Source organism: Elgaria multicarinata, chromosome 13, assembly GCF_023053635.1.
Source record: "Elgaria multicarinata webbii isolate HBS135686 ecotype San Diego chromosome 13, rElgMul1.1.pri, whole genome shotgun sequence".
NCBI lineage: Eukaryota > Metazoa > Chordata > Lepidosauria > Squamata > Anguidae > Elgaria > Elgaria multicarinata.
In genome coordinates this window covers 16840173-16857952 of record NC_086183.1, presented here as the reverse complement: position 1 = coordinate 16857952, position 17780 = coordinate 16840173, and the positions used below count along the sequence as shown (strand labels likewise).

The window sequence follows — 17780 nt, the reverse complement described above, 5'->3', positions numbered from 1 at the left end:
ACAGTTTTTTTCCTTTTGGTGAATCTTGAAATTTGGCGCAAATGGGTGGGTTTTTTTTAACTTTCCCCGGTCTTTCGCAAGTGCACAAGAATGCTAATTCAGATGCGTCCCCATCAATTTCCTTGTAAATTTGTGCAAATTTAAAGGCTTGGCAGTAAACAGAGGGGAAATTTGCACAACGGGAGTAACTACTCTGAAAAGGAGCTGCAAAAAGTGTGTGGGGAACCAATAAAGAACTCCCCTTTCCAGACTTGCTGGAGACTTGGGAAAGTGTTGCAAGAGAGGAGGATGCTGACAAGAGTCAGTTCAACACTTAATAGCGAGAGGATTACATTCCCAAAGTGGAGATATTGTGTGTGTGTGTGTGTGTGTGTGTGTGTGTCCCTTGGTGCAGTTCCTTTATCCACATTTTTTTTTGTGCTTCTGAGTTGTGCAAATGGGTTCCTCCTTTGTCTTACTATTATTTTCCCCTTGGTCTTTTGCAACTGTGCAAATTAGCTTATAGGCAGTCTCGCCTTGTCAGTTTCCTTGCATGCTACACTTCACTTTAGTGCTCCCATTGGCAGCTGAAACATACAAGGAAATTGACATGGGAGGACTACAAATATGGGACAGTTGAATCTGTGCTGTTGCATACTTGCAAAAGACCGGGGGGCGGGGGGGGGGGGGATTTCAAAACAAAGAACACCTCCATTTGCACAAATTCCAAGATACATTAAAAAAAATCCATGGGGGTGGGGGAAGAAACGGAACAGAATCCACTGGGGCTGAATGGGGAAAAGCTATCAAGTTTCCACCAGCCCCAACAGAATTTTCACACATCCCTAGTAGAGGTAGCAAGGAGAGGGATTTTTCTCTTTGGATTCCACAGCACCGGAGGTTCCATCAACTCCTTCTCCAGCAGTGAAGAAAGATGTCAAAGAGCTCTTCCTGCGGCCTGGGATAAAAGCCTCTGCCTTCACTCCAGACCCCCCAGCATTTGGTGCCACTAGAGACTGCAAATGCACAACCACCTCTGCCTTTAAACTAGGGACAGGCTCCAAGGGGTTTATTCCATAGATCAACCACCTAAAACATCCGTAGTTCAAGCTGAAACAGCTTGTGAGTGCCAAGCCGTATCCAGGCCATCATGGCGGCCCACCATAAACCTCCTAATTTTACTGTCAGCCTGGGCGTTTCTTGCAGTTGCAAGAATAGAAGTACTGCCTTGCTGGATCGTACCATGCGTGCGCAGGAGTGGTGTTTCCAGACAGAGTACTTCTAGCGCTAGCAATCGAAAGGCTCTGGGCAGCCTTTTCTTCCTTACCAGGTATTTCCAATATCACCTGTATGCCGATGATACACAGTTATATCTTTCATCTCCGGATCTTTCTCCTGACGTTCACGATCGTATCTCGGCATGTCTTTCAGATATCTCAGCTTGGTTGCTTCATCGTCGTTTGAAACTTAATATGGCAAAGACTGAACTGCTTGTTTTTCCTCCTAAACCTTCTCCTCTCATTCTCTCTTACGGTCAACGATGTCACGCTTACTCCGGTCAAGGAAGCTCGTAGTCTTGGCTTTATATTTGATTCCTCACTCTCCTTTATTCCTCATATCGAGGCAGTAGCTAAATCCTGTCGTTTTTTCCTGTATAATATTGCCAGGATTCGATCATTTTTGTCTGTCTCTTCTGCCAAGACTCTTGTTCATGCATTGGTTATTTCTCAGTTGGACTACTGCAACCTTCTTCTCACTGGCCTTCCTTCTTCTCACATCAGTCCGTTGGTTTCTGTTCACCACTCTGCTGCTAAGATCATCTTCTTGGCTCGCCACTCTGACCATGTTACTCCGCTTCTGAAATCTCTTCATTGGCTTCCAATTCACTTCAGAATCCAATATAAACTTCTCCTGTTGACCTACAAAGCTTTTCACTGTCTAGCTCCTTCCTATCTCTCCTCTCTCATCTCACACTATTGCCCCGCTCGTGCTCTTCGCTCCTCTGATGCCATGTTTCTCACCTGCCCAAGGGTCTCTACTTCCCTTGCTCGGCTTCGTCCATTTTCTTCGGCTGCCCCTTACGCCTGGAACGCTCTTCCAGAACATTTGAGAACTACAAGTTCAATCGCAGCTTTTAAAGCTCAGCTAAAAACTTTTCTTTTTCCTAAAGCTTTTAAAACTTGATTTTGCTCTGACTTTTATACTGCCTGTTTGGTGCATTCTCTTCCCCTCCTTATTGTTTTATTATGATTTTATTAGAATGTAAGCCTATGCAGCAAGGTCTTGCTATTTATTGTTTTACTGTGTACAGCACCATGTACATTGATGGTGCTATATAAATAAATAATAATAATAATAATAATAATAATAATAATAATGGATCCTCTGTAAAATTCTGTAAATGAGACAGCACGATCGCCCAACACCAAATCTCACCTGGAAGCCCCCCGCCCCCCCTGGACAAGAGGTGCATTGTGTCTCCAAGCTACCCAGCGGCTTCCTCCCACTGTGTCACAAGGCGACAGCCGTGCTGGTCTCCTTCCGCTTGCATTATGCTACAGCCTGACAGGTTGCTGCAGCTGGTTGCAACTTGTGGATTATATCTGGTGTTTGTTTTTGATGCATCATTTCAAGACCAATCCTCTCTCTGAGTGTTTAGGAAGTCCAAGTTAGATGCCCATGAAAACCACAACAGCCCTAGCATGGACGGAGTGTTACCAAGCGCTGTTATGAAAGGGAAAGCGTTACAACGGGGAAAGGAAGCTGGGCCACATTCCTCCTTTTGCAATAGGGACTGGCGCAGGTAAGCCATACTCTACCTCAGAAGCAGACAGGTGGAGGTCAGCACTATCGTAGCCCCTCAAAGGGGTACCTGCCTTGCTGTTTACCAACCAGGGTTTGTCATAACAACGAGTGAAGTGATGCGGAGTCTGTGAAATGGAAAGTCCAAAGAGAGGTTGAGGGAAAGGGACGAGGGAGGGCAAGGAAAGGGGAAGTGAGAGCGGAGGGAGGGGAGGGGAGGGGAGGGGAGGGGAGGGTCCAGGATGGAAGGGAATAAAACAGAAAAAAAAAGAAAAGAAAATAAATCCTAAAATTAAAATAAAAAAGCCAAACCCAGTAAATCATGAAAACGAACATAAATCGGCACAATGAGATGAGAGGCTGAGGCATGCGAGATGGTCCAGGCCCACAGCCAGAGGAGCTCTGTGGCACTGAAGTCAAGAAACCAATCAGAGACAGCCCTCAAACTGAAATGAGACACAGACAGATAGAATTGGCGGGGTGGGTGGGTGGGTGTGGGGAGAAACGCAGCCTTCGCCTTTTCACTCTTCCTACCTGAACGGGGCAGCACTCCACAGTCACAGTAGAAAGGAATGAAGTGTTTGAGTGATGCCGAAGCTCTCTCCATAGGAGTGGGCTTATCACTGCACGAACAGGTTTGGCTGGACGCCTCTAGGTCAGCGCGTGCCTTGAAGAGGGGCGCATCACTTAAGGACGGGCTGCGTCACACCGCACCTTCGCAGTCCGCAACTGTGTGCGCGTGGGGGGGGGGGGGGAGGAGGATTCCGTCAGCCCACACGAGGAGCTGTCATTTAGTCACAAGGAGACCATGGTAGGACTGACCCGGCTGCCTGCTGCCCTTGGCTCAGGATTTGACACCCCCAACAGAGGCTTTTGGTACCTACTGTACAGATAGATGTACACAGCTGCCCAAAGTTTTAAGAGGAAGCATCTGTTTGTAAAAAAAATTCCTGAAACAGTAACAAAAAATGAAATTGGAGGACAAGAAACTTTTTATATATTTACGTGAGGCCTCACCTTGGTCCCACTTGCCGGCGTGGCTGGGGACGATGGCATGGAAGTGCAGCTGTGGTTGCTCTGGCTGGCACTGGAACTGGAGCGTGTCGGGGAGGCGGCCCGAGAAGAGGGCTTTGACCTGCGGCCCCTGGACCGGAACGGTGCCATTCCCTGAGAAGCTCCCTCTGGGAGAATGAATTTCTCTCGAAGTTCGAGGTTAGTTCTTCCTCGTGCTGTAAGGAACAGACAACAACAGCAGCAGCAGCTGAAGCATGAAGCCAAATAAATGTAATCGGAAGACTAAACGCATGCCAAAGCCAGCTGCTTCTGACACCCTGGTGCAGACTTGCTCGGGGGTGGGTGGGTGGGGGGGCAGCATTGGGAGCTTTGAGTGCTTTCATTCTTGTTTGGACTGAGCCCATAGCGGAAGAAAGGCCATCTTGGCCACACCAATTTGCTGCTGCATCATCGAAAAAGTTTCGAGGAAGACAGAGAGGAAAAGCCTCCCTTCGAGGTGTAGCCCAAAGTGTGGAACAAGCATTGTGCAGCTCAGCGCCATTGTTTTCGGAGTTCAGTGCAGGAGCACCAGACCTCAGTCCGAAATACTGGCAGCGGTGCCTTGGCCTGCTACAGGGCAAATCCACACAGGACACAGAGGCGTAGCCTTTATGCAGACCTACAGAGAGCACCAGCCTTGTGCTCACTCCCCACAGCTGCTGCTGCTCATGGGGGAACGGTATGCTGACTCTGGGCAATCTGCTCAACAGGGCTAGCAAGGGAGCCTCTGGCGGAGGAAGACACAGCCTTGGTCAAGGGACCCTTCTTCTGCTCCCCACTTAGCACCAGAGGCTGCGGACCCAACTGCAGAATGCTGACAGGCCCTTGCTCAAGCACTTGGTGTGCCGCCGGCACAGTGCACCAGGTAAGGTTTCTGCGGCGCAGGGCCAGGTGACGAGAGTCCTTATGCCAAAGATATTGGAAGGAAATGGATCTGGGTTGGGTACTTGCAACCAGGAAATAGGGGAAATATTCCCTTCCTTGGAATCACCCCACCAGCTTGCTAAAAAAAATAAAAATGGCCAGCATATTCTGCAGTCTTGTGGTGGGGACGGGGACAAACCCAACAGACAGATGTACATAGCAAGGAGCAGTCTTGTTAAGTAAGCGAGTCCATGCAGCAGAAAGCCTTGCAGGGCAAACAAGGGCAGCGAGAGGTTTCACACAACCCCCTAGCCAAGACGGGCCACTTAACTATTGTGCTGGAATAACCTGAGGGTGGAGCAATGCCTGGCAGGAGTGCTTGGGAGCAGCACCAAGGGCGCTGGAGGCAGCATTGCCGAGGCCACCGAGATGCAGAGAGGTGAGGCCGGAGGAAATCCAAGAGTTCCAGCGACACGGCAGCACGCGCCCCATTTCAGGCAAAATGCCGTGGGTGGGGAGGTACACCTGCTTCTGACAGCTGGGGACCGGAAAGGCCGGCAGCTCCCCAGGCAAGCGGAGGGGGACTTAGTGGTTGCCAACAGTGGGGAACTCCCCCCTCTCCCGCCACTCATATCACCGACATTTCTATGGCAAGACACCAACCAACTCATGGACTGTTTCCACGTGAAAAGGCAAACGTTGCCATGGGAGGGGGGAAGGGTTTGGGATTGGGGGAGATGCAGGAAAGGGGCTAAGGGAGGCTAGTCTCATGTTGACACAGGGCCCAATCCCTGCTTCCTGCTAAGCCCTACTATTCAAGGCTGCTGTAAGGGTAAGCCTACGCAGATGACCATGGTAACCCACCCCGAGCCCTTGGCGGCAGGAAAGTGAATGGGCAGCTCTGAGCTGGGGTAGCAGACAGGGCCAGGTGGGGACAGGGAACCCCTCCCCAGGGTGCTTCCCACCCAAACCAGCAAAACCGTCTCATTTCCCCCTCTCTGCCAAAGCGCTGCGGAAGGAAGGAACATTCTGGGCCAGGGGACAAGAGGAAGACTGGGGCACGTTAGAGCAGCAAAGCCATTCCCAACAGGAGAGAGAGAGAGAAGAAGCCAAGGGGAACGACCAAAGCCAAGAAAAACCGCCAACCTATCGGAGACTGACTGGCAATCGAAGAGCTGGAATCAGAGCGTTTTATTTTACTTCCAGGGTGGTGAACTAGAATAAAGAAAATACACACATACAAAGAAAAGACAGGGCAGGAGAACAGACAGCAGTGTGGGTCAAAGAGGAGAAGGAAAGAAGGAAGGTTCCTGCACGCTAGCATGCAGGGACGCTGTTTCGGAGTGCCAAAGTGGAAACTGAAGGGGTGCTGAAAGAGAGTTTAGCTTAGAGAAGCCAAAGCTCTATGGGTTCCGTGGGATTCCACCACCACCACCGCCCCTCTCTCACTCTGGGTTTGCACACACGAGGGCGGTTAAGAAGCCATGATGGCTCACAGGCCAGCTTCTTTCCCTAATTACCTTTGCCAGGCATGGGTTGTTGTGACATGAGAATCTGGCGAAGGTGGCTGGCTGGGATAGTTAACAAAGCACCCAGCAGCCCTACAACAGAGTGTGCTTCTGGGTGGTTTATTAATCACCCCTGCCAGTCACCCTCGCCAGGTTTGCACATCATGACAATCTGCACCTGGCGAGGGTAATTACGGAAATGGGTCGGTACATGACTGACACACGGGGAGGGTTAACAAGCCACCATTGGTTATTAGCCACCCTCATGCAAACCGGGCCCATATCTTTCTCTCTCACACACATACATGCGCACGCACAGTATCTTTCTCCCTCACACACAGCAAGCCTTTCCTACAATGTCCTCTTTACTCATTGGTATCTGTGTTTAGGGCCAGCCCAAAACATTGGTGTTTGCAGTAGAAGATCTAAATGGTAACTTCTCCAGCGCAGGGATTACAATAAACAGGGGCTGCATGCCCTTCATTTCATTGGAGCTTGTGCAGGAGAACTTCTCCATAGATGGCATAGGTATCCCCACCCGCCCACTCTTCATGGCAGCTGCCTTGGCTCATGCAGAGGGAACTGCAGATATCAGAAACCTTCTCTAAGAGACTTATGCCTTGGGAGGTTAAGAGTCACAACTTCAAAGCGTTGGCTAAGAATTCTACACATTTCATACCTCTACAAGGATCATTTTTCACTAAAAACTCATCCAGGGCCATCCATCCTCCGCCAACGCGAACCATGACTGTGCTACGCAGAATACGGACCAGCCGCAACTGTTGCGAATCGCCAAACTGTGGAGAGAGAAGCAAACAGGAACGGTTTACGTACACGTGGGGTGCAAGAGGTCACCACAGAATAAAGACGCGCCGGTAGTGTCTTCTCCAAAAGAGACTGCAGCAGGACAGGTAAAATATGTCTCTATCTATGACTCTCATCTTTCCTACCAGCTGGCCTTAAAAGCGTTAAAATGGAGCAGATTCACTTTAAGACACTGTTAAAAAGAAGATTGAAATCCAACTTGCACACTGTTGCTGTGACCATGCTCAGTGGAAAAGCACACGTTTTGCATGCAGAAGGTTCCAGACTCGATCTCTGGCATCTCTGATTAAAAAGAGGTGGGCGGGGGACATGGACCAATGGTCTGACTCAGTCTAATGCATCACCCCATGTTTATGTCCACCAGAAATTTGCCAGACTCCTCTGCAGTATTTACACATCTGCTGTGCTCACTTAACGGCATGGCTAGTTGACTTTGGGCCAATAATACCATTCAGATTGGAAGGTAAAAAAAAAAAAAGTCAGAACTTCAGGCTTCTGGGCAATTCTTCTTCCTCAGTATATTAGCATGGATTTTTGGAGCAGTTCAAATGTGCCAGTCCTGATACAGTCCATTCGGAAGAGGAGCCAACTGGAATTCAAATGAAGATCAGTAAAGCAATTCTCATCATGAAAGGTAATGAAAACCATCACCCCTTCTGCATAAAATTCATGGAGTTTTGAGCATGACAGCCCCCAAGAGGAGAGATAATCGCAGCAGCCAGAAATACACAGACCTGCAATGTGGCAGCCTTAAGGAGCAGAAATCTCAGAATGCTTATCAATTGCAACGATCATCAACGATCCACCATTTGAAGCAGCGACCAAACACACCCGAGACCCAAGCAGTATGTCTTGTCTCTCTAGAACAAGGGTGGGTAACCTGTGGCCCTTTAGGTATTTTGGCCTACAACTACCATCAGCCCTAGCCAGCATAGCCAATGGTGAGGATTCATGGGAGCTGTAAGCCAAATCATCTGGAGAGCCACAAATTGCCCACCCCTGCTTTGGAAGTCGTCTCCGCAAACATCAGCATCTATAATGCATGCTTCAAAAATGCCATGTGCTCTACAGTTTCTTTTTAGTAGGGACCTCTTTAAATCACAAAAGTTATGGAAGGTAAATATATGCAGTTGTATCAGTTCTTTCCATGTTTTTGGCTCACCACCTGATTTTTGAACCAGCAAGATATTAACTTTGCTTTTTCCAGCCAGTCTAGGAAATTCAAATTCTATTTATGACGCTCATTGAAGTTCACCCTGTCCAGCACCTTCATGCACTTAAGGCAATGTGTTCCCATCATCTAATCAACGTGGAGCCAGGCTGCAGTTAACAAAACAAGTCTGAGTGGATTTCTTCTCTGCATTGTTGGGGCTTCTCCCACAGTCAGAATTTGTCTCAAAATTAAGTAAGAGGAAATGAGAAGCACTTTTTTCCCCTTTTATCATTTTGCAGCATTGAGTTATTTAATAAGATCCATGCAAATGGCTTGAAGTTTTAGTTCAAATTATGGAGAAAATTACCAGAATGGATCCAGCACTTGCATTCCAAAAGTAATGGGAAATTAATGGGAAGCCATCCAGATGCTGGTATACAGGATACAGAAAATCTGAACACAGAAATTGCACCTTCCAGAACTGAGATGATGCATCAAAAGAATGAGGCTCCAGCCACATCCACCTCTGAAGTTACAGTGAGAAGGCCAACTTGTGAAGAGCTGCGTGAAAAAGATGCCGCTGGCACCTGTAATGGCCACTGGTACGATTTCAACGATGATAGGAGAAATCGGAGGATACAGTGCAAAGGATCCTCGATTGATTGAGCTTTCTGTTTGATCTGCAGTTCTCTTGATCTGCAAGCCTGGTGGTGTTCTGCTGCACTTGCCGTTGGTTGGCTTTGGATAGTCTGGTTTGGCCAGCAGCAGCAGCATGGTCCCTGGGCACTCAATCACACAAGGTTCAAAAGACTAATCAACCCTTTCAGAATCGTATGATGGGTTCAGAAGTCACGGGATTCTGCAGCGGACAGCTTCAGTGGGTCTGGCACCCACAGCCTGTGAACTGAGAATCCTCCCCTCTCCATCTCAAATGCGTGGGACCAAGGCTATAATTATGGAAACAAACTCCGCCCACGCCCCATTTCTTCTTTGCATTTTCCATGGCTGAACCCTGGGCTTTGGAAACTAGTTTACGGGCTGAGCCTAGTTCAAATTAACCTCTGGAACTGATAGTTATTTGGTTTTGGGACTTCCAGTGCTGCCTGGTTTACTATCCTGGGTGCACAGCAATCAAATAGAATACATGTGATTTTAAAGCAATTTCAGAATTTTCAAAATTCTACAAAAAGCCCTGAGGTCTGCACAAAAAGGTGTGTGCATGTGTGCAACGTGTTCTGTATCTGCCACTCCATGTTTGTGTGCACATTTGTACATTGCTGTGTGGCTGCTTTCCATGACATTTCTCAACCAATATATCACTGTATACCAGAATCTTTGCTGAGTTAATACATCTAGGCTCTTATTACAGCATTCACGTGAGCACAGCCACCCATAGCAGCGAAAATAATGGTTTGCAAATAGACGACACATGCGATTCTTTTAAGGAAAACAAGCTATACAAGAACATAGAGACAGCATTGCAAGGCACACTGTACCTGGTTGCCGAGGAAGAACTACAAAGGAGAAGGTGCAAACGAGAAGAGAGAGGGAGCGGGAGGGAGGGAGAGAATGAGAAGGGGAGAAAAAACACGGTAGAGAATTAACAGTGCAATAACTATGACAAATGATTTGTTAACCACTGATCTGTGAACTTTATGATACTCAACATGCTAAACCACACATTTCTTTCTGTTCCCCTTAAGAAAGAAGGGAAAAAGCAAGCAGAAGATGCTTTACATTTCAGTGAGGTGGCAAGTAGTCCTTCAACAGGGCAGAGCACCAGCGGTTTTACCCTTTAGTCTCGTGCCAAATTCAGGGCCAACTCAAGGCATTTTGCTACCCCAAGCAATGCACTCCCCTACCTGTCACACGCCCCCGTTCACATTCCCTAAAAATGCTGCCACCCTCAAATGGTCGCTCAGATTAGTTGTACTCTGGCTAAAATCCAACCAGTTTAAGTTTATAGGGAAGCTAATCTAGATGGGTCTCCTGCCAAGGGAAGATGCAGAAAGCTTGAAATTAAAAAAAGAAACCACACAAAAGCTACATTTTTGCACCAATGTTTCTATGAGCATTTTCAGAAGCAAGCTGTTCCAACCGGAGAGAAACACATAGGGCAGTAAAGTAAAACATTAAAATTCCCCCCGCCCCCCCACTCACACAATCCATCATAAGAACAGAAGGAGAGCCCTGATGCTGGATCAGACCAAGGTTCCGTCTAGTCCAACACTCTGCTCACAGTGGCCACCCAGCTGTCGACCAGGAACCCATAAGTAGGGCTGTGCTCCGCTTCGCTTCGGAGCGTAGAAGCAATAGCAAGGCGGCCTGAATCGCCTCCGACAAAGGCGGAGACGAAGCGGATCGGGGGGACTGCAGATAGAGGCAAAGAGGATCGAGACCAAGAGGATCCTTCGCCTCAATCCGGAGCTTCAAAAAAAAGGTAAGTGGGGGCTTACCTGGTGCTGCTACAGTCCGTGTGGCACCAGCGGCGCAGCCAGGTAAGGGGGCAGGGGGGAAGGGTCTTACCTGAGTCCATCGCGTTCTGGCAGCGGTTTCACCTGAGAGGAGGGAGGGGGCCTTACCTGGCGCTGGCTCCGCCACCGCAGTCCGTGTGGCACCGGCTGTGGAGCCAGGTAAGGGGCAGGGGGAAGGGTCTTACCTGAGTCTGTAGCATTACGGCAGCGGCTTCACCTGAGCCTGAGGACTCAAACTGGCCTGCCCTTCCGTTTTGAGCCTCGGCCTCAGGTGAAGCCACTGCTGGAACGTGATGGATGCAGGTAAGGGGAGAGGAGGGGGGGGCTTACCTGCCACCGCTGCTGCTGCGGAGCTCCGATTCAGATCCGGAGCTCCGCAGTGGAGCGGAGCAGACCATAGGCGGAACGACGCGGGGCGGAGCGGACCCAATCCGGAATTTGCGGATCGGGTGTGGAGCGGATTGGGGGGTCCGTGCACAACCCTACCCATAAGCAGGACATGAGTCCATCATTAACTTATGGAACTAAACTGCCACAGTATGTAATGGTGGCCACTCAATTAGGAATGCCCTCCTTTGTTTTAAAGTTTTGCGCTCAGCCATGTTACTAAGTAGAATCTCCATGGTCAGCAGCAGTACGCTGGGGCAGTTGCTTCCTGCCCTAACTGTCATCTTCCCAAAGAGTCCGGAAGCTGCCCACTGTTGGAAACAGGACGGACCAAGGTGCTGATCCGGCAGGTCTCCCCCCCACACACACACTTTTAAATGGAACTTGCACAGAGCGTCTTGATGTTTGCTTGGCCTTCAAGGAGATAAAGGTTCCTCATGTCATCATCACATGAATGGGACAGCGTCAATGGGGTGTGAGAATCAACCTACTGAAGACCACTACACTGTAAAAGCAAGGAAAGCGTTCTGCTCCTTACCCGGTACTTGTTCTCTCCAATCTGCTCCACTTGGAACCTCTTAGCACATTTACACTGAGCCACTTGCCTTGTCACCTGTTAGGCAGGAAGGAGGGAGAGATCATTTGGTTATCATGTCAAGCTGAATGGCCACGTTACACGGAAGGTCTCTGGTTGTGTCCCAACATTTTTGTCTCTACCCTCAAAGCTGCTGTAGCCCATAAGGGCGAAAAGTATTGCACATATGTATTATCCCATTTTAGGGTCACCATAACTTCGTAAATCTGAGAGATGGTGGCTGGCTGAAGGGGATCCAGTGAGGTTCATGAACCCAAGATCCCAGCCGACCAAGTCTAAGGCTCTCTACCCACTGCACCACACTGTTTCACCACTAAGGTTCCAAATCCTGCTGTTATGGATGTGAGACTTTGGCCAAGTCCCTCACTCCCTGACTCAGGCCTCATCTACACCAAGCAGGATATTCCACTATGAAAGCGGTATATAAAAGGCAGGAGCCACACGACTGCTTTATAGCGGTATTGAAGTGCACTGACAACTGCTGGGGCCCATGGACACAGACTACATACCACTTTCGTAGTGCTATAACCTGCTTGGTGTGGCTCCTGCCTTTTATATACCACTTTCATACTGCAATATCCTGCTTGGTGTAGATGAGGCCTCAGCCTCTCTCACATTAAAATAAATAAATCATGGAATCAGGATTAATGTACAAATGTGATAGGATGGCCATGAGCAACGTGAGAGCTGCATTTTCTACAACTACCTCTTATACCTTTTTATTACAGCCATAAAGTCCATTCAGATTGAAATACAAACACAAACATACAATTTCCCCAATTTAGCTAATACTACTACCTATTTAGTACTTATGTGTGCAATGCCACCCATGTACATGGTGCTTTACAGAGAAAGGCGGGGCTGGGCCGTGTCCCAATGGGTTTATAATCTAGATACAGACACAAAAGGGACCACAGAGGAGGAATAACAGCCACTGCAGTGACACGTGCTTAGCTTTCTTTGCAGTAGTAGCAGACGGGAACCAGGTGATTGCACCGAAGGCATCACAGGGAAGGTGGGGTTGGTGGGGGAAGGAGCTGACACCACGCTGGCATTCTGTCTCTGCGATTCCTCCAGTGCCAACTGTGTCCCAGGTGCGTGCAGTCGCCAGCAGGGCTCTAGCTTACACACGCCCGCCTCCCCCAGGTGCCCACGTCCTTTGCCAAAAAAGCTTACCTCGTCTTCAATTTTGTCTGCATCTGTAGTTGGCCGGTAAGCATCTTTGTTAGGGTGCAGAGCAGCTACAAACTCATAGTAGTCGATGTAACCATCCCCATCACGGTCAAAGATGTCGGCTACAGCTGTCATTTCTAACTTAGTCGTGGGGAATTCTGAGGGAGAGAGAACAAATGCAAGCCAAGTCTCCCTTAGTGGTCTCATGGCAGGATTTGCCCCCAGCACCTGGTAGCTAGAGGTATGTTCCTAGCAGAGAAGGTAAGCAGATGCTGACACATTTATCCTCCATCTTATCCTTAAAAAACCCCACCGAAAGTAGCCATCGTTCTGTGATAACAGGTGTCCTCTTAAGTCATGCAAACCATGCAAAGAAGTACTTCCCTTCACTGAGGCTTAAAGAGCCTCCTCCTCCTCCTCCTCCTCCCATACTCAAAAATGCCTGAATTCTAAGATCAACACTACAGGCCCCCACTCTGTCCAACTGACATCATCTGTTTGGCAGGTAGGTATGAGAAGGACAGGGCCTTTTCTGTGATGGCTCCCAGGCTATGAAATGCCCTCCCTGACAGAGACCTTCCTGGCTCCATCATAGGTCGCTTTTAACAGGAGAGTTAAGATCTCCCTTCTTGCAGGCAGGGGGGTTGGCTTCAAGTGAGCAGGGAATCCTCTCCTGCTGCTCAGCCCCTGAGTCTGGAGAGCGACACCGCAGCTTGTAGAAGCAGGACTGCAAGAGGCAGGCACTCACTAGACGCCAGGATCCCATCGATGAACTCCTGCCGGGTGATTTTCCCATCCTGGTCTTTGTCGATCCGCCGGAAAAAGTCCATCACGCGTGATTTCTTGTGGTTCATCCAACGCATGTACTTCTTCCGCCACACGTCAAAGTCAAAGTTTGCAAACTCTTTTAACTGCAGGGGGAAGGAGAGGAGAAGCTGTTTTACATCTCACTTGAACAGGGCATCTCTAAATGAAAATGTTAAGATTGGAGACGCTGGAGGCAGCGGCCTCCTCTCTGCGCAAAGTGCTGGGTTTTGCGAGTGGCAGGGAGGGCTGGACACATCGGATCCATCCCCACAAAGCGGGGTGGGAGCGCTCGGGGTGTGTGTGCAGAACCAGGGCGCAAACTCCAACCTTGCCCTTTGCCCCACTCTCTGCTTTGGTTATTGCTGCAGTTTTAAAACTTGGTTAATTATGTAGGTGTTGTTTTGAAACTGTGAACTTATGGATGAAGAGTGGCATATTATTATTATTATTATTATATTTATTTGTATCCCGCCTTTTGCCCAATGCTGGGCCTCAAGGCGGCCTTACAAAGTTTAAAATATACATGGGGGGGGGGGGGAGAGAAGGAAACAAAACCATAAACAATTAAAAAATACACAACAAAATTATAAGACATTAACATAGATGGAGGGCTGGATTATTCTCCAAAGGCCTGCTTGAACAAAAAAGTTTTAGCCTGCTTCCGAAAGCCCATCAAGGAGGGAGCCAGCCTAGCTTCCCCGGGAAGAGAGTTCCAGAGCACCGGAGCAGCCATCGAGAAGGCCCTCTCCCATGTTCCCACCAAGCGTGCCTGTGAAGAAGGTGGGACTGAAAGAAGGGCTTCTCCAGAAGATCTCAAAGCACGGGCAGGCTCATAAGGGAGAATACGGTCTTTCAAATAACCTGGACCCGAACCATATAGAGCTTTATAGGTCATAACCAGCACTTTGAATTGTGCCGGGAAACAGACTGGAAGCCAGTGGAGCTGTTTTAACAGGGGAGTTGTATGCTCCTTGTAACCAGCCCCGGTCAACCAGCTTACTTGCCCGCCTTTCAAAAAAATGGCTTTTGGGGGAATAGGGAAGGTGTGCAAGAGAATCCCTGTCTGATGATGCCTTGCCTGTGCCTAGGTGGGGTGCAGACTGTGCGGGGTGGGGTGGGTGTGTGTGGGGGGGTAGAGTTCACCCCTACAAGCACATTCTGCAAGATCAAGAAGGAAATAGGAAATGGGGAAACGAGAGTTCTTACGGTCTGTGGACCCTTGAAAGGGAAGCCCAAAGGCCGGACGGAGCATGGAGTGAGAGTAAACTGCACCCGCCTTTCCTGAGGTGCTCCAGTCAGTCCCGTTGCACCTCCTAGGTAACCAAACCCTCCACCCCACGGCATTTCCCTGAGAAGGAAGCAAGGCCACTGCTGAGAAACACAGGGAAAAGGCAAGCTCCTGAAACCGGAAGCTGGCCTGGGGCCTTGCCCACCCTTATTTCATGCTGCAGCAGTGCAAAGCTGCCGTGAACACCAGCGGGAGGCCAGCAGCTGGGCAGGGCCCCTTTGGCCCACGTGGTCCTGACAGGTCTTTTGCTTCCTGGGAAGTTCCGTGTGCAAAATGTCCACATGTGTAAAGGACTGGGGCGGGGAAACGTTACCTCTTCCAGCCTATCCAGGGCGTCGTTGAGCTTGCGCTGCCGCTCCAGCGCCAGCAGCCACACCTGCTGCCAGCGGGCCGACAGCTGGTTGATGCGCGGGTTCTTCGCGTCCGACTGCGAGAGGATAGGCATCGGGGGAGGGGCCGTCTGGCTCAAGGGTTTTCCTTGGAACGAAGAAGAAGAAAAACAACATTCCAGGGCAAAGGAAGAGAAGCACGCACAGCGGGAAAAGATTCCGGGGAAGGGGCACAGGAGGAAACGCAGGAGCGAGGTGCTGAATTCTCCCTTCTGCAGAGGAAATGAAACCTCCGTTTGCGGAGATAATCAGAGACAAGAAACCCCGGGGTGAGTTAGGAGCTCCAGAAAGTCACCCCAGCCCTCGTTTTCACCGGGCTCGCCGCTCTGACCATGTTACTCCACTGCTGAATTTACTTCAGAATCCAATATAAACTTCTCCTGTTGACTTACAAAGCTTTTCACTGTCTAGCTCCTTCCTATCTTTCCTCTCTCATCTCACACGATTGCCCCGCTCGTGCTCTTCGCTCCTCTGATGCCATGTTTCTCGCCTGCCCAAGGGTCTCTACTTCCCTTGCTCAGCTTCGTCCATTTTCTTCTGCTGCCCCTTATGCCTGGAACGCTCTTCCAGAACATTTGAGAACTACAAGTTCAACCGCAGCTTTTAAAGCTCAGCTAAAAACTTTTCTTTTTCCTAAAGCTTTTAAAACTTGAATTGCTCTGACTTTTATACTGCCTGTTTGGTGCATTCTCTTCCCCTCCTTATTGTTTTATTATGATTTTATTAGAATGCAAGCCTATGCGGCAGGGTCTTGCTATTTATTGTTTTACTCTGTACAGCACCATGTACATTGATGGTGCTATATAAATAAATAAATAAATAAAATATAATAATAATAATAATAATAATAATAATAATAACAACAACAACAACAACAGCAACAACAACAACAACAAGAAGCACAGTTTTGAAAGCTAGGCTCAGCCCTGGAATAGGTAAATAACAATAAAGATGGGCGTACCCCTGAGCATGTAGACTACTTATTCTTGAGTAACCACAGGCAGCAATCCTGGCACACTTGGGATTAGGAGGTAAAGCTCCCAAGCAAGGGGGCACGGCTGCCTGGCAAGCTTAAGCCCTGGCATCTTTCTCGTGGGAACCCAACCACGGCTCCACCCCTGCCCAAAGCCAGGTGAGTTGCGGACGTACTATTGCTGCGGGATTTCTCGGTGAAAGGTCCGTGAGCCGGCTCCGTGGCTTTCCTCTTGTATGTTTTCGTGACGCGGTCCACGTCCGGCTGCTTTCGGGTCATTTCTTCCATGAAGGACTGGAAAATGCAATCGGAAGGGCAACAGGGAGGGAAGAAAGAGGGGATGTTCCTTCCATTACTCCATGCTTAGGGTTGCCCTTTTCCTGTGTGTGGAGCTGTCCTCTATTCCAAACCACTTGAACCTCATTTCAGCCTCCTCTTGGGATTGCAAGGTTACACCGTGTCCTTCCCATCCCACACTTCACCCCAAAATTAATGCTGAAACGTTTGGGAAGCCAAGATTTGCCCCGATGCCACACATTCTGTACCCTCGGGAAGCTGGCTGGTTGGGGCCCAGAGTGGATCTAGGCAGCAGGTGTGGTGTAGTGGTTAGAATGTTGGAATGGGAGTCAGGAGATCCAGGTTCTAGTCCCCACTCAGCTATAGAAACCTTCTGGGTGACTTTGGACCAGTCACAGACTCTCAGCCCAGCCTACCTCACAGGGTTGTTGTTGTAAGGATAAAATAGAGAGGACGAGGATTATGTATGCTGCCTTGGTTTCCTTGGAAGAAAAAGGGGGGATATAAATGCAATAGTAAAAAAAAGGGGGAGGCCACAGCACTCTGCCATATCATTAAGCAACACTAGGCTCTAGATTAACCTTCCTCAACCTGGCCCTCTCCAGATAGGTCTGACTACAACTCCCATCATCCTCAGCAGGAGCACACACCCACAGACCATAAAAATAAAGTTAGGTTTGGGTTTTTTGAAAAATCGCTGTGGATCACTTGCTCAAACGAACCATGCGCTGTTTCTCAGGCAGGGGCAGAGGGGAACCCATGAAGGCAGACCGTTACCTGGTGCTCTGCAATAAGGGCTTTGACCTGCTCGATGTTCTGCGGCGTGGGCTCCTGGTCCCGCTGGATCAGCGTCGTCTCGGCCCACTGAATCCAGGCCAGGAGCTCCTCCAACAGCTCAGCGTTGGCTACCAGTTCCGACAGGGCCACTTCAAGACGCTGCTGGTGCTGTTTTGCCCACGTGAGAACCTGGCAAGAGAACACGGCTATGAGAAATGCTGGCCGCAAAAGAAAGCAAGCCACCTCTGCGCGGCGGAGGAGAGAAGGCAAGCGCCACACCCCAGCAAAGTCTCTGCCCGGGCTACTGAATGCCATTGCTGCTGATGTCTTTTTCTTCTTCTTTTTTAAACGAGGGCTGCTCTAAAAGTTAATTCAAAAAGGGGGGTAAAGGTAATCTAATTTAAACAAACCAACGCACACTGTGGTTCCACAAATA

General features: G+C 49.2%; 2 protein-coding genes across 3 annotated transcripts in view; one reads left to right on the top strand and one right to left on the bottom strand.

The window, feature by feature from the left end:
- PABPC4 (poly(A) binding protein cytoplasmic 4) overlaps positions 1 to 17780 on the top strand; it is a 563337-nt gene that overhangs the window by 74064 nt on the left and 471493 nt on the right. The gene's annotated exons all lie outside the window — the stretch shown is intronic.
- MACF1 (microtubule actin crosslinking factor 1) overlaps positions 1 to 17780 on the bottom strand; it is a 324508-nt gene that overhangs the window by 4523 nt on the left and 302205 nt on the right. For both annotated transcript variants that reach the window (XM_063139804.1, XM_063139803.1), the window contains 11 exons: positions 17345 to 17533; positions 16447 to 16564; positions 15222 to 15385; positions 13562 to 13724; positions 12817 to 12971; positions 11584 to 11658; positions 9681 to 9698; positions 6886 to 7003; positions 5845 to 5913; positions 3799 to 4010; positions 2799 to 2909 (listed from right to left, as the gene is read on the bottom strand). In XM_063139804.1, the coding sequence (XP_062995874.1) occupies positions 2799 to 2909; positions 3799 to 4010; positions 5845 to 5913; positions 6886 to 7003; positions 9681 to 9698; positions 11584 to 11658; positions 12817 to 12971; positions 13562 to 13724; positions 15222 to 15385; positions 16447 to 16564; positions 17345 to 17533 (1392 nt within the window). The remainder of the gene's footprint in view (positions 1 to 2798; positions 2910 to 3798; positions 4011 to 5844; positions 5914 to 6885; positions 7004 to 9680; positions 9699 to 11583; positions 11659 to 12816; positions 12972 to 13561; positions 13725 to 15221; positions 15386 to 16446; positions 16565 to 17344; positions 17534 to 17780) is intronic.